At 60.9% G+C, this 15,952-nt stretch overlaps 1 protein-coding gene across 2 annotated transcripts; it reads right to left on the reverse strand.

Moving 5' to 3' along the window:
- On the reverse strand, window positions 1-15,721 carry CBX1 (chromobox 1). Of its 2 annotated transcripts, none has more exons than XM_068166477.1 (5): window positions 15,636-15,721; window positions 3,781-3,953; window positions 2,719-2,896; window positions 1,172-1,266; window positions 1-445 (listed from the first exon to the last, which is right to left on the reverse strand). In XM_068166477.1, the coding sequence occupies exons 2-5, from the start codon at window positions 3,918-3,920 to the stop codon at window positions 301-303; spliced, it is 558 nt and encodes a 185-aa protein (XP_068022578.1). In that variant the 5' UTR covers window positions 3,921-3,953; window positions 15,636-15,721; the 3' UTR covers window positions 1-300. The 2 variants fall into 2 exon arrangements, with proteins under 2 accessions (XP_068022578.1, XP_068022577.1); XM_068166476.1 differs by having other exon boundaries at window positions 3,781-3,956.
- Window positions 15,722-15,952: the final 231 nt, after the last annotated feature.

A 15,952-nucleotide genomic window follows, 5' to 3' on the forward strand; every position in this document is an offset into this window, starting at 1 on the left:
TCCCTCCCTCTTTCCCCTCCCCAAATTGAGCTGGGCTGGTTTGAATCTGTACACAGCATGAAGCTGCAGAAAGCAGTTGAGCAGCTGCAGGGCACAGAAACCATACTGGTCTCTTCAAAGGGCATCTTCTCCAGCCATCTCTACGCTCCCAAGCGAGCAGAGGAGCTGCGTTCTCTCTCTTCCCCCCCTCTCTCTCTCTCTCTCTCTCTCTCACTCTCTCTTTCTCTCCCCCTCTATGCTCAAAACCCACAGTTCAGATCTTTATACAAAGGCTGGCCAGAGCTGGGTGCCAGAGGGGGGTTAGTTCTTGTCCTCTTTCTTGTCATCATCCTCTGAGGGGTAGGAGTGCCATGTCAACCTCTCCTCGTAGAAGGAGATCACCACCTGCGGGCACTTGATGTTGGCTTCCTTGGCGGGGACCAGGTCGGCCTCGTCGGAGTTCTTCCTACAGGCCAGAGCAAAAGGGGCAAGTTAGGAGGGTGGGGTGGGGAGGGCTGTTGGAGGGCAGGTGGAAGAAGTGGAGACCAGAGGCAAAACCCAAAAAAAACAACTGGAGAAGCAGCAGGAAAAGAATCCCTGAGGAGCTGAGGGGGATCCAAAGGACCCTTTCCCCAGCGGCTCTGCGGCGAGAGGGACGGCAGCAGGAGAAATGCAGGCTTGAGGTCAGCTCTGTGTGGTCAGGGCTGGGGAGAGAAGCTGAGTCCAAGCTGCTGGCCCTGCCTCCAGCCACTCTGTGCTTCTGAGGTGGTGCAAAAGCAGCTCCTGCAGCTACACCTGCCTGCTCTGGCTCCCACCTGGCACCACCGTCCAGCCCTGTGTCACTACAGCCGAAGTGGACGTGGGTCATCGTCACGGCTCTCCTCGGGGTGCAGCCTTCTGACACTGCAGCCTGGGCCATGAAAGCCTGGGTCCCTCTCTGTCTGTCTGTCTGTCTCTCTCCCCAAGCTCACATCTGCTGCTGGGGGGGCCACACATCTTAAGAGCCACACAATCCCAAGGGCCCTACCTGCTGGTTTCACATCCACGTTCGCCTCGGTGCAGAGGGTCACCTCAGGCGGCAGCGCCATGACGAGAGATTTCATGCCAGGTAGCAGGGACTTCCCCAGGTGCAGGTCCTTCCCTCTCTGGCACAGAATAAGTGAAGAAGTGACAGACACCAAGACACACTCACCACTTCATCAGGAACATCAGCTCCCCGCTGGAATCCGTGGCACCAATGATCCTCTCCGGCTCGAACCCTCGGGCGAAGCCTCGCGGTTTCTCTGACTGCACAGAGAGAGAGAGAGGTTTGCTCCTGGGGCATCACCCAGCTGGCAGCCACAGCCCTGCTGCTGGGCACCCAGAAGGCACTGGGGGCTCCTCAGGACGGTTCTGCTTCTCAGCTGTTTGGACTACACTGATTTAAAGGCCAGCTGAGGGAACTGAGAAGGCCACTCAGGTGCAAAAGGCACTGCGTGGAGGTGACCTCCTGCCAGGCCCCAGGCAGCAGGGCTCAGCTGATGCTGCAGGGCTCAGCTGATGCTGCAGGGCAGCAGTGAGTTTCCAAGGTCCTGCAGCTCCTGGGGTGAAAAGCAGGCTGCAGAACCTTTCACTGTCCCTTTTCCCCAGCAGCTATGAGCACCCAGAGCAGGAGGCTGCCTGCTCCACCTTCTTCCCCCCACTCTTCAAGGGACCTGTTCCACCCCTTGTGTGGTTCTTCAGGAGCTGGAGCTCTGAGCCTTCTTGGTCCATGAACTGGCCTCTCAGTAGTGCCAGGAGTGGCTCTGGATTCACTAGGAGGCCCAGCTCAGGCAACAGCTGATGTCTCTCCAGCTTTTGCAAGCCCTTCAGCTCTTGTCTCAGCTTTTCTGCAGCCCTTTCCACTCCACTCAGAACACTTTGAGGGTTTGGAGCGTGGCTGCTCCAGCTCCTGGACACTGAGCCAGGCACTGGGCTAGGGAGGTGAGCACAGAACCCCTGCCCAGAATCACAGAATTGTCAGGGCTGGAAGGGACCTCAACGCTCAGCCACTTCCAACCCCCCTGCCATGGCCAGGGACACCTCACACCACAGCAGCTTGCTCACAGCCACCTCCAGCCTGGCCTTCAAACCCTCCAGGGATGAGGCTTCCACCACCTCCCTGTGCCAGGGGCTCACCACCCTCCAGGGGAAGGACTTCCTCCTGACATCCAGTCAAACTCCTCTCTTCTGGAGTTTGCCTCCTCCACCACCCCTTTGGAGCTCCAAGACTCCTTTTAGGCTTCTCAAACACAGATGCTCCCTCCTGGGGCTGTGTGGAGCCTCCTTCTCTAGAGGCTTCCAAGCCCCCTCTGGCTGTGCTCCTGTGTGGCCTGCTCTAGGTGACCCTGCTCTGGCAGAGGGGTTGGACTCACTGACCACCACCTCCCTGGGCAGCCTGTGCCAGGCTCTCACCACCCTCCTGGGGAAGAACTTCTTCCTCACATCCAATCTCAATCTCCCCATTTCTAGTTTTTTATTCCATCCCCCCCAGTCCTATCCCTCCCTGACACCCTCAGAAGTCCCTCCCCAGCTTTCTTGGAGCCCCCTGCAGATCCTGGAAGGCCACCAGAAGGTCTCCTCAGAGCCTCCTCCTCTCCAGCCTGCACAACCCCAGCTCCCTCAGTCTGTCCTCATAGCAGAGCAGCTCCAGCCCTCTGCTCACCCTCCTGGCCCTTCTCTGGCCAGGCTCCAGCACACCAAACCTCCAGCCCACCTCACCTCCTCCTTCTTCTTCTTTGGTTTGCTCTCTTCCCCTTTGTCCTCCGAGTCAGACTCCGCTTTGCGCTTGCTGCCCTCTGACTTCTCGCTCTCGTGGGCAGTCTTCTGGGACTGCAGGAACTCAGCAATGAGGTCTGGGCAGTCCAGGTTCTCCTCTGGCTCCCATGTGTTGTCCTCACTGCAATCACAGAGAGCACCAGGGGCTTTACCACACAGGAGTGCTACCCCTCAGCAGCTTGCTGAACGATTCTCACCCCGCCGAGGAAAGGCCCTGGGCTCCAGCTCATGAGATCGTAGGATGGCTAAGGGGTTGGAAGGGACCTCTGGGGATCACCCAGTCCCAACCCCACCCTGCCAGAGCAGGGTCACCCAGGAACACATCCAGATGGGTCCTGGAAAGTCTCCAGAGAAGGAGACTCCACAGCCTCTCTGGTTTCCATCACCCTGACAGCAAGGAAGTTTCTCCTGGTGTTGAGGTGGAACTTCCAGTCTGTGCCCATTGCCCTCTGTCCTACCACAAAGAGCCTGGCCCCTTCCTCTTGACACCCACCCCTCAGGTATTGATAAGCACTGAGAAGATCCCCGCCCCTCTGTCTTCTCTGCTCCAGGCTCACCAGCCCCAGGGCTCTCAGCCTCTCCTCATAAGCCAAGAGAAGCAGAGGTCTGGCTGTGGGTGCCCTCACCCCATGCAACAGGACCCTGCCCTGGGCCAGGCAGGGCTGCCAGAGGGCAGGGCAGTTGTTTCCCTTTTGGGGGAAGGGAAAGCAGCTCATTTTATCCAGCTGCTTGTTCCACACCAGGTTTGAAGGGAGGGAACCCCCTCCAGGGCACCGTGCAGGAGAGGAAGAGGCCTTGCTCTGATAAGAGCTGCAGGCGCTCCGCGCCGCGGGGGCTTGATCACCAAGGCCGCCCTTGGCCTTGTCAGCTCCACTTTCCAGGCGAGCAGAGGCTCAAGGAGACTCAGCCACCTGCCCACAGGGCTTTGGGAGCCAAAGGTAGAAGAGATGTTTGCTCTGGAGCCACCCAGCAGGCAGGCAGGCAGGGAGGGAGGGAAGCACTTACTCGGAGAAGCCTTTCCACTTCAGCAGGTATTCCACCTTGCCCTTCACCACCCGGCGATCCAGCACCTTCTCCACCACATACTCCTCCTCCTCTTCCTCTAAGACCTCTTCCACTTTCTTCTTGTTCTGTTTTTTTCCCATTGTGCTGGCCAGTTTTTCAGCTTGGGGGCGACGCTGCTGGAAGGGCAGAGGGCAGCAGAGGCTGCGTCAGGGGCGGCCCTGGAGGGGCAGAGGCAGGGCCCCGCGGTGGGGAACGTCTGGCACCCCCCAGGCAAGGTGAAGACACGAGGAGATGGGCCAGGAGGCTCCTCCCAGCTCCAGGAAAGCAACCAGGAAGCCCCAGCAGGAGCTGCTGCGTGGACCTGATGCCTTTTTGACGCTCAGCTTTGGTCCAGCACCGAGGCTCTGCCTGAGTCCAGCCCTGCTGTGCTCACCTCCACCTTGCTGCTCCCATGTGCTGCCTGCTGACCTCCAGAAAGCAGCAGCAGCCCAGGGCAGTTTGCTTTGCCTCTGCTGTGGCCCACTTCAAACTCTCCTCTCCTCACCTCCTGACCTGCTTTTCAGTGCATTTCAAGCTCTCCTCGAGCTGCAGAGCTGCTGAGCAGCGGGAAGGAGGCTTCACACCACTGCTACCAGCTGGGAGTTAACAAACAGTTAATCCCAGTCAAACACAAGGCCCAGGCCCTGACACTGAGCTCCCCCTGCTCAGCTCTTTGCTGGTTCATGGATTTGCACTCAGGGATATTTATCTAACTCCCCAACCTTCAAAACCTCTTTCTTTCCCCCCCTTCCCTCCTCCTCTCCTTATCTTCCAGACAGTCAAAACCTCCTGCCTACAGATCCAGCCCTTGCTAGGATGTGGCAGAAGTGAGGCAGAGCTGGGACAAGTCCCTGGCCTGGCACAGCCCAAGGCTACCTGTCATTAACAACCCCCACAGCCCCGAGGTGAGGTGCAATGGAGTGGCCTTTGGCAAAGCCTTCTGCTTTCCACTGGTGCTGGGGGAGGCTGCAGAGGAGGAGCAGCCCTGCCAGCACGCTGGGCTCTTCCCCCAGGCTGAAAAGAAACACCTCAGAGAGCCAAAAACCACAGAGAGGCCCTGCTTCCCTGCTGGGACCCAGCTCAGAGCAGTAAGGGAACCATAGCCAGGCAGATCCTGGCTCAGAGTCTCTCTCCCTGCTGCTGCCAGAGGTGGCTGAGCACCTTGCCCCAGCCCTGTGGCCCTGCTGTGGGGCAGGTGGCCTCTGCTCCAAGCCCTTCTGCCCCTTGGAATGCTCTTCAGCCACTTGGTATTATGGCTGGCAGCAGTGACACCACCAAGCCCCAGCCCCACAGCTGAGCTCACAGCATGGTTGGGGTTGGAAGGGACCTCTGGAGGTCACTCAGTCCAACCCCTCTGCCAGAGCAGGGTCACCTAGAGCAGGTCACACAGGAGCACAGCCAGAGGGGGCTTGGAAGCCTCTAGAGAAGGAGGCTCCACACAGCCCCAGGAGGGAGCATCTGTGTTTGAGAAGCCTAAAAGGAGTCTTGGAGCTCCAAAGGGGTGGTGGAGGAGGCAAACTTCAGACGAGAGGAGTGTGACTGGATGTCAGGAGGAAGTCCTTCCCCTGGAGGGTGGTGAGCCCCTGGCACAGGGAGGTGGTGGAAGCCTCATCCCTGGAGGGTTTGAAGGCCAGGCTGGAGGTGGCTGTGAGCAAGCTGCTGTGGTGTGAGGTGTCCCTGGCCATGGCAGGGGGGTTGGAAGTGGCTGAGCCTCGAGGTCCCTTCCAACCCTGACAGCTCTCTGATTCTGGGCTTTTTGGTGACAGGACAAAAGCTAACAGGCACAAACCTCAACATGGGGAGCTCCATCTAAACAGGAAGGGAAACTTCTTTACTCTGAGGGTGGGCAGAGCCCTGGAGCAGCTGCCCAGGGAGGTGATGGAGCCTCCCTCTTCAGAGTCACTCAAGGACCTGCCTGGCCACTGCGGCGCCGAGCAGCCTGCGGTGGCTCACCCTGCTCTAGGAGGGGCTTGGAAGACCTCCAGAGGTCTCTTTCCACCCCCACCACGCTGGGATTCACGTGGGAAGGGCTTGATTTTCCCCTTTAGGTTCAAGAGAAAACCACCACAAAGCCCTCTGGTAGCCCAACCTCAGCAGCAGCCTCTGCCAGGCCGAGCTGCGCCGACCCAGACCGACCCGCCGAGGTCAGGAAGGTTTCCCCGGTTCCCCCATCTGTCACCTCTGATAAGCAGCAAAACCATCATGGAGAGGGGAAAAAGAAAGAGAGAAAGCCACTGGCAAAGCTGGCAACAGGATCCAGACAGCCTGAAACCAACCCTGTACCTCAGGCTCCCCCAACCCCACCCTGCTGAACGGCTGCCCGGGCAGCGCTTGGTGCTGAGGAACACAACTGCCTTTTTTTTCCACCCCCCCCCTCCCCTCTTCTCTCCTTCCCCTTTCTTCCAGTAAAATACTTCTATTCTGCCAAAGAAAATGAGCAGGGAGCAGGTCAAATGCTACCTGCCCAGACACATTTCATTTGTGGCACTTGGGGTATGGTGAAATGGTTCAGAGCCCACTGCAGCTGGCAGGGGAGAGCGGGGCCTGAAATCCTGCAGCCTGAGCCTGGCTGGAGGAGAGGTCCAAGGCTCAGCTCCTGGGGTACAGCTGGATGAGCTCCCCCTGTGCACAAGGTGCTGCTGAGCCCTGCAGCTGGCAGGGGAGAGTGGGGTCTGAAATCCTGCAGCCTGAGCCTGGCTGGAGGAGAGGTCCAAGGCTCAGCAGCTGGATGAGCTCCCCCTGTGCACAAGGTGCTGCTGAGCTGAGCCCTGCAGCTGGCAGGGGAGAGTGGGGTCTGAAATCCTGCAGCCTGAGCCTGGCTGGAGGAGATGGCAAAGGCTCAGCCCTTTGGGGTGCAGCTGGATGAGCTCCCCCTGTGCACAAGGTGCTGCTGAGCTGAGCCCTGCAGCTGGCAGGGGAGAGTGGGGCCTGAAATCCTGCAGCCTGAGCCTGGCTGGACGAGAGGTCCAAGGCTCAGCCCTTGGGGGTGCAGCTGGATGAGCTCCCCCTGTGCACAAGGTGCTGCTGGGCTGAGCCCTGCAGCTGGCAGTGGAAAGTGGAGCTGGGGTCTGAAATCCTGCAGCCTGAGTCTGGCTGGAGGAGAGGTCCAAGGCTCAGCCCTTTGGGGTGCAGCTGGATGAGCTACCCCTGTGCACAAGGTGCTGCTGGGCTGAGCAGCCTCCTGCCTTCAAAGCAGGAGGCTTCCAGAACAGGCCCCACAAAGCTCACAAAGATGCCAGTTCAGACCAGCAAGAAGCCACAGCAGAGAGGGCAGAAGGGAGCATGGCCAAGCCAGACCACCCTGGCTCTGTGCTCCTCAGCTGGGAGACAGCAGCACTGCTCTGCTCAGCAGGTCCTGGCCCAACATCTTTATGCTTTGGAGCTCACCACTGCACTGCTGCTTTCAACCTGACCTTGGTGCCCAAGCTGTGCCAGCAGCCAAGCTCTCATTCTGCAGGGTGCTCAGCACCTGGCTGTGCCTGCTGCTGCCAGACACTCTCCCTCTCCACCCCACCCCTGCACACAGCAGCAGCCAGCTGACCACAGCCTCCTCATTTGGTGGCAGCCTTGGGGTAGGAGGAGGAACAAAGACCTCCATAACCTCTCTGGACAGCCTGCTCCAGGGCTCCAGCACTCTCACACCAAACAGCCTTCTCCTCCTGCTCAGGTGGAACTTCCTGGGGTCCAGTTTGTGTCCCTTGCCCTGTCCCTGGGCACCACTGAGCAGAGTCTGGCCCCAGCCTCTTGCCGAGCATGGCTCAGATCGCCTCTGGGGCTGCTCTCCTCCAGGCTCTCAGCCTTTGCTCCTCACAGAGCTGCTCCAGGCCCCTCAGCAGCTTCTAGCCACCTTCAAAGCCTGAGGATGCTCAGGCCCCCCAGGGATGAAGTTTTATTCCCCTGTTCAGCGGTGAGGGGGAACCCAACCACCTGAAGCAGCTCGCTAGAGCAGAGCCCTCCGAGCACAGGCGCCAGAGGGCTTCTCCCTCCTCAGCTCCTGGGCTGGAGCCCTCTGACAGCTTTCATCAGATGTCAGACAAGAGGCAAAGCCAAAGCAGCAACGAGCAGGCTCAGTGAGGAGGAGGAGGAGGAGCAGGAGGCAGCTGGGCAGCCTGGCACCACCTCAGCTGGTGTGCAAGACAACAATGTAAAGCCTCCGACCCACCGCCAGCATCTAATCCCCCAGCAGGAGCCAGCTCTGCAGCAGGAAGCCCAGATCATGTTTCACTCTGGAATTCTTCAGGCAGCTCCTTCCTCCCCTCCAACCTCCTCCTCCTCTGGCACCACATGGCTGCTGGAGATGGGGGCCAGAGCTGAGCACCCCACGGCAGAGGATCCCCAGAAGGTGCTGCTCTAGCCCCAACTATCACCAGGAAACAAAGCCTGAGGCAGCCCAGAGGGGCAAGGGCCTGGGGCTCCTCTCTCTCTCCCTCAGCAGGGACTTGTGCTCACAGCCAAAAGGCTTTTGAATGGAGAGCACTTGGAAACTGCCTGGAGATGGGCTGGGGTTGGAGGCACCTAAGGATGCTCAGCTGGATCGCTGGGCTGGCCTGAGCTGCAGCAGGGTTAGAGGCTGGTGGTAGAGTCTGGCCAAGAGGAGCTCAGAGGGGAGCAGCTAAAGCCGGGGGTGGTGTGGGGGACAGGCAAGTGTGGAGAGGGGGATGGGGAGAGGCAACAGAGCAAGGCAACACTGCAGATCCATTGCTTTATTGTGGCCCCCTTCCCCTGACTGAGGACCCTGCCTTTGTGGTAAGAGCTGGGCAGAGAAGCTGCAAATCCCAGGCCAAAAGCACTTTGGAGAGGGCCAGAGGCAGCAGTGCAAGCCTGCAGCAGCCATTCCCTCAGCACATGGCAGGCAGCAAGCTCTCCAAGCTCCCTGATCCCTGCTCCTGCTAGAGCCACAGTGCCCCTGTGCCACCCCCTAACCCAGACCTGCTCTGCCCTGCAGGGAGCTCAGGGTGCCTGTCCTGGCAGGGGGCTGGCACCCGGCTGCCAAAGCTGTCCCCTCCTGGCAGGGCCAAGCCCTGGCTTTGCTTCCAGAGGCTGCCAAAGGTGCTGTGGGTGGCTGAGGCCAAGCTGCAGCTCCCAGCTGCCAGGCAGGGTTTGGATGGTGGTGCTGGAGGCAGCAGCACACAGCCAAGCTGCTGCTCAGGGCCTCTCGCTGCACTGCAGTCACAGCGCAGCTCCAGTGTGAGGAGGAAGGGACTTCACCCCCCCCGCCCCGGGGGGGGGACACAGACTCAATGCAGGGCTTGATCTGCAAAGCAGCTCAGCTGCTCCCCACACCCTCCTCCTCAGCACCACCAATGCCTCCCCAGAATGAGGACTGCAGCCCCCAGGAAAAGCCTTTGGCTTGGGGCTACCAAAGAGCAAAGCACCCAAAGGCCTGGCTGGGGTCTGGTCTCTGGGGGGGGGGGGAGGAAGGGGAGAGGTTGAACAAGCCTCAGCCCTTTAGAAAGGACTCACCCCCCCATCCCCCCACCCCTGCTCTCTGTCCTCACCTCCAGAGCTCTGAAACAAACACATTTCACTGCCACCAAGTTTCTGGATCTGCAGGACCAGGGTGGGGATTGTGTGTGTGTGTGTGTGTGTGTGTCCCCATCCTGGGCATTGGTGAGGCCACACCTCAGATCCTGCCTCCAGTTTTGGGGCCCTCACTCCAAGAAGGACATTGAGGAGCTGGAGGGGGTCCAGAGAAAGGCAACAAAGGGTCTGGAGAACAGGGCTGGTGAGGAGCAGCTGAGGGAGCTGGGGGTGTTCAGCCTGGAGCAAAGGAGGCTGAAAGGAGCTGCAGTGAGGTGGGGCTTGGGCTCCCCTCCCAAGGAACAACTGACAGGACAAGAGGAAATGTCCTCAAGCTGCCCCAGGGCAGGCTTAGGTTGGCCATGAGGAACAATTTCTGCCCTCAAAGGGTTGTCCAGGCCTGGCCCAGGCTGCCCAAGAGAGTGGTGGAGCTCCCATGCCTGGAGGGGGTCTCAAAGCCCTGGAGCTGTGGTGCTGAGGGCCAGGGGTTGGTGGTGCCCTGGGGCAGGGCTGGGTGAAGGCTTGGACTCCATGACCTTAAAGTCCTCTCCCAGCCAGAATGAGTCTGTGATTCCTCTGCACAGGGGTGCAAGAGGGAACCTCTCTGAGCAGTTTGGGGCCCCCATGAGCTGCCTCCTGCCTGCAGGCTCTGCACCAGGGGACTCCTGCCCAAGGGCAAGACCTCAGGAGGGGATTTCCTACAACCCAGCTGCAACCTGCTCTACTCCATGGGTGGGAGAATTGGCCTCCTCATGCCAAATCTGATCTCAAGACCAAGCCAGGGTGGTCCTCAGCCAAATCTTTCCATTTCCCTCTGCTGCTTCATACCCCATGGGCAAGGCAAGGCCGAGATCCTGGGTGAGGAGGAAAGCAGAGCAGGAAGAGGCCAAACCAACAACTTCTTGGTCCACAGCTAGGGGGGGAAAAAAGATCCCAGGACACACCTAGGAGAATCCAAACTCCAGGGAAAGGCCATGAAGGAAGAAGCTCAGCCCAAAGGTGTGCACCAATGCCTCTTACTGGGGCAGGAGGAGGAAAAGGTAGGGTTGGAAGCACAGCCCTGCAGTGGAGCTGGAAAAACCATGTGCTGACCTCATGAGACCTGCTGGAGAGCATCATCCAGGCAGGGACACCACCAGCAGCCACACACAAACACGCTCAGCCCACTGGCTGAGTTCACCCTCAGGTCCTGCTGGCTGGGACATGCTCTCGGGAGGCTCCTGAAGCCCTTCCCAACAGCAATCCATGATGCCTGGCTCAAAGCTTCACAAAGAAGAGGCAGCAGAGCCTCAGAAGGGAATAAAACAGTCACAGAGTCCTAGAATGGCTCAGGCTGGAAGGGACCTCAAAGCTCAGCTGCTCCAACCTCCCTGCCACGGCCAGGGGCACCTCCAGGGGCACCTCTCAGGCCATGGCCAGGGACACCTCCAGGGGCACCTCTCAGGCCATGGCCAGGGACACCTCCAGGGACACCTCTCAGGCCATGGCCAGGGACACCTCCAGGGACACCTCTCAGGCCATGGCCAGGGGCACCTCCAGGGACACCTCTCAGGCCATGGCCAGGGGCACCTCCAGGGACACCTCTCAGGCCATGGCCAGGGGCACCTCCAGGGACACCTCTCAGGCCAGGGACACCTCTCAGGCCAGGGACACCTCCCGGCCACGGCCAGGGACACCTCCCGGCCAGACTTGGTTGCTCAAGGCCTCCTCCAGCCTGGCCTTGAGGACCTCCAGGGAAGAGGCAGCCACAGCCTCCCTGGGCAGCCTGGGCCAGAGCCCTAGCAGCCTCCTACTGAAGAACTTCTCCCTCAGCTCCACTCTGCCCCTGCTCTCCCTCAGCTCCAAACCCTTCCCCCTGCTCCTGTCTGCAGACACCCTCAGGAAAAAAGTCTCTCTGCAGCCTCCCTGCAGGATCCCTTCAGCTGCTGGAAGGCAGCTCCAAGCCCTTTCCTTCTGCAGGCTGCAAATGGGGAGACCCAGAGGTTTCCTCTGAGGCCAGAGCAGCTCCATGAGCTGCAGCTGAGAGGATTAAGAGTTCAGCTCAGCTTTAATGAGTTTTAAACTTAAAAACATTTCCTTCCCCATCCTTCCTCAAGCTTGGCTGGGATCACTCCAGCTCTTTAAAGGTTGAGGAGCATGCCAAGTTTACTCCACACACAGCCAAGGGAAGGCAGCAGGCATCTTTCTTTTGAAGTGGGGACAAGCCTGCTAAAGCTTCCACTCTCCAGAACCTGAAACCAGCAGAGAAAAAGAAAGAGGAAAGGAGAGGGTGGGGAAAAAAGAGGGGAAAAAAAACCCAACCCAAATAAACCACTTCTGGAAAGTTTTGAGGGAGAGCTCAAAGCTTTGGAGCAGAAAGCAGGCTGGAAGAAAAGCTTCAAATCAGCCTTCAGGAGCAGGGAGCTCATCCTGGCACTGGGCTCAGCACTGCTGAGGCCACACCTGGAGTCCTGTGTCCAGTTCTGGGCTCCTCAGGTTAGGAAAGAGGTTGAGCTGCTGGAAGGTGTCCAGAGAAGGGCAAGAAAGCTGGGGAGGGGTCTGGGGCACAGCCCTGGGAGGAGAGGCTGAGGGAGCTGGGGTTGCTTAGCCTGGAGAAGAGGAGGCTCAGGGGAGACCTTCTTGCTCTCTCCAACTCCCTGCAGGGAGGTTGTAGCCAGGTGGGAGTTGGTCTCTTCTCCCAGGCACCCAGCAGCAGAACAAGAGGACACAGTCTCAAGCTGTGCCAGGGGAGGTTCAGGCTGGATGTTAGGAAGAAGTTCTTCCCAGCAAGAGAGATTGGCCCTTGGGATGTGCTGCCCAGGGAGGTGGTGGAGTCCCCATCCCTGGAGGTGTTTAGGAAGAGCCTGGATGAGGCCCTTGGTGCCAGGGTTGAGTTGCTCAGATGGTGCTGGGTGAGAGGTTGGCCTGGATGATCTCAAAGGCCTTTTCCCAACCTGCTTAATTCTGTTCTGGTCTCTTTTCACTGGAGTTCAGCTACCACTGAGTCCCAGGGAAACTCACAAGCCACCTCTGGATTTAAGAGAGAGAGAGGCAGCAGGAGGATTGGTACCTTCCCTGCTCAGCAAAGAGAACCTGAGGTGAAGGAAAAAAATCCCATCCTGCAGTCAGGAATTTTGTGATGCAGCAGCAGCAGCCAGCTTCTGAGCTCTCCAGACCAGATCAACACTGCTGGAGTCAGGGCAGGGATTTCTGTTCCCCTCTCTCTTGTATGAAGGCAAGACAACCTTGCCCTGAGCACTGCAGGGCTCCTCCTGGCTTTCCCCACCCCCAGTCCCAGCCCTCACAGCACCTTTGCCCTGCCAGCCTTCCAGCCTCAGCACAGGCCTGACCACTTCTCCTGGAGCTTGCCTGCTGCTGCTCACCTGGGCTCTTCACCAGGCTCTTTTGGTTGGGCAGTGGGGCTCAGAGCAGCCACATCTGCTGAGGGGAGATTTAGGTTGGGTGCAAGGAAGGAATTCTTTACTCTGAGAGGGGCAACACACTGGAACAGGTTGCCCAGGGCTGGGGTTGGGGTCCCCATCTCTGAAGGGGTTCAAGATCAGACTTGCTGTGGCCCTGGGCAGCCTGATGGAGTTGGAGGTGGCCCTGCTGAGTGCAAGATGCCCTTGGAGGGTCCCTTCCAAGCTGAGGCCAGCTGTGAATCTGTTCTTACCATTCACCACCACCACCTCAAGCACCAGGAGGAAAGCAAGCCTGGGTCCCCCAGCCAGCAGGGCTGTTGACTCCAAACACACCAACCCCAAGCACCTTCCTCCCTCCCTCCCGAACACAAAGGAGGTTTTGTTTCTGAGGTGAATTAAAAACCCCTTCACAGCTAGAGCCTGTAACCACTCAGCCCTTTGATAGGTCCTAATCTCTCACTTCTAGAGGGGCAACACCTCAGCTGCTTCCAAAGGGATCCCAAGCAGCACTGCTCCACCTCTGGGACCCCTCACCCTCAGCAGCCTCCCCCCAAGGCTCTCCACCCAACCTCAGGCCACCAAGCAGCCCCCAAAGCAAACCCCACTGCCACCTTCCCAGCCAGCCCCTCTGCTCCCCAGGCACCTCCACACAGGCTGCTTCCCCAGCAAGGCTTCACCACCTCCTTCTCCAGAGACACAGATCCCATTTGGAGCTCCAGCATCTTCCCTTGCCAGAAGTCCTATTCTTCCCTGAAATGCTTCCCAACTCCCATTCCAAGGGGAGCTCCATTCCCCACCCCCCAGGCCCCAGCCCTTCTCCCTTGCTAAAGGAGACAGAAACCTCCATCCCTGCTGGGGGGCAGAGACTCAACCCAAGTGCTACCTCTCCTCCTTCCCTCATCCCACCACATCCCTGCTGGGGGGCAGGGACTCAACCCAAGTGCTACCTCTCCCCCTTCCCTCATCCCACCACATCCCTGCTGGGGGGCAGGGACTCAACCCAAGTGCTACCTCTCCCCCTTCCCTTGTCCCATCAGATCCCTCCTGCAGAGCAGGGACTCAGCCCAACTGCTACCTCTCCCCCTTCCCTTGTCCCATCAGATCCCTGCTGGGGAGCAGGGACTCAGCCCAACTGCTACCTCTCCCCCTTCCCTTGTCCCATCAGATCCCTCCTGCAGAGCAGGGACTCAGCCCAAGTGCTACCTCTCCCTCTTCCCTCATCCCACCACATCCCTGCTGCAGAAGAGAGACTCAACCCAACTGCTACCTCTTCCCATTCCCTTGTCCCACCACATCCCTGCTGGGGGGCAGGGACTCAACCCAAGTGCTACCTCCCCCCTTTTCCCTCCTCCCACCACATCCCTGCCTTCACCCTGCCAGCCCCAAGCTGCTCTTTGCCTTTCCCCCGGCTCCCCGCCGCGGGGGGAGCTCCCTGCCGGCCCGAACCCGCTCCCCCGCGGCTCTCCCGGCCCGGCTGGTGCCCGGGGCTCGGCGGCGGCCCCGCTGCCTGCCCTCCCCGCAGCCTGCCCTCCCCGCTGCCTGCCCTCCCCGCTGCCTGCCCTCCCCGCAGCCTGCCTTCCCCGCTGCCTGCCCTCCCCGCAGCCTGCCCTCCCCGCAGCCTGCCCTCCCCGCTGCCTGCCCGCCCCGCTGCCTGCCCTCCCCGCAGCCTGCCCTCCCCGCAGCCTGCCCTCCCCGCTGCCTGCCCGCCCCGCTGCCTGCCCTCCCCGCAGCCTGCCCTCCCCGCTGCCTGCCCTCCCCGCTGCCTGCCCAGCTGCTTCCCGCTCAATTCTCCCCGCCAAAAGCTGACACTCGTCCCCTCCCCGCTCGCAGGGCGGATGGAGCCTGCAGCTTCCTCCTCCTCCTCCTCCTCCCCCAGCCACCCCTTTGCCCCCAAGCTCTCTCCCCCCGCCCCGACAAACGCTTTTCTCCACCCCAGGGGCCCCACTAATGCTCTTTTTTGGGTTGTTTTTCAGCCCCAGCCAAATATCATCTCCCCCCCCCCCCCCAGCCCGAGCCTCTCCTCTCCCGAAGGATGCTTCCCCCCCGCCCCCCCTGCAGCAGCCCCTCGCCCTCTCCCCACGCACCAGCCTCCCCCAGCACCCCAAAACAGGTCTTTGTTCTCTGTCCAAAGGCATCCACCTCCCTCCCCCCCCCCCCTCCCCGCACCTCTCCCCTCCACCCTTCCAGGGCTTCCGCTCAGCTCTTTCTGCCCCCCCCCCCCCCCCCCCCCAGCCCCGCTCCTTGCCCAGCTTTGTCCCCTCTCCAGCCCCTCCTCCCTGCGACCCTCGCCTTGCCCCCACCCCCCCGCAAGCCCCTTCGAGGGGCACGGCCTGGCCAAGGCATCCCTGTCTGCCAGCACTCCCAAATCCAAGCCCCCCCCCCCAGAGCAAGGCTCCCCTCGGCACCCCGAGCGCCCCTCTCTCATCAGCGCCTCGTCCCCCCCCCCCCCCGCACCCCCCCGGACGGCTTCCCCCGCCCAGCACCTCCAGCCCCCCCCTCGCCACTAGCACCCCTCCCCCCAAAAAACCTTTCCCCCCTCCCCTAGCTCCCTTTCCCCCCTCCCCTAGCTCTGTTTCCCTCGCATTCCACTTCCCCCCCCTCCACTCCCAGCACCCCAAGTGCCTCTCCACTAACCCCCACCCCCCCCATGCTCCCCCCCCCAGCATCCCACCCCTCCCCGCAACCTCCGTCTCGCTGCCGTCTCCCGCAGCCATCCCCCCCCCCCCCCCCCTCCATCCCACCCAGCAACGCCCGGTTCCTCCCCAGCATCTCTCCCGCCACGACCCCCCCGCGCCTCGCCGCAACCCTGCCCCCCCCCCCCCCCCCCCGCCATCCCTCAACGCTCCGCACCACTCCCCCCCGGCTCCGCACCCCCCCCCCCCGTTCCCCTCTTACCTTACACAGCCCCGCCAACCGTTCACCGAAGGGAAGGGCTCTGCAGGACGCGGGGACAGGCGGCCGGGGCGGGTCCGGTGGCGCGGCGGGCCTGGCCCTTCTCCGTCCGCCTCCCTCGAACAAAAGAGCCCGGCCAGCCCCAGTACCCGCCGCGCGCACCGCGCCTGCGCCGCGACCCGCGCCCGCCGCCCGGAATCATGGCGGCCGTAGTCCGCCGCCGCGGGGCACGCCGGGAGATGTGGTCCCCGCCTTTCCCTCGGCGGCCGCAAGGCACAAAGGGAGGTGTAGTTCATCCCTCCCTCCTCCTCCTTCCACCC

This window comes from Melanerpes formicivorus, unplaced genomic scaffold, assembly GCF_026170545.1.
Source record: "Melanerpes formicivorus ecotype bairdi unplaced genomic scaffold, bMelFor1.0.p_v2 SCAF_100, whole genome shotgun sequence".
NCBI lineage: Eukaryota > Metazoa > Chordata > Aves > Piciformes > Picidae > Melanerpes > Melanerpes formicivorus.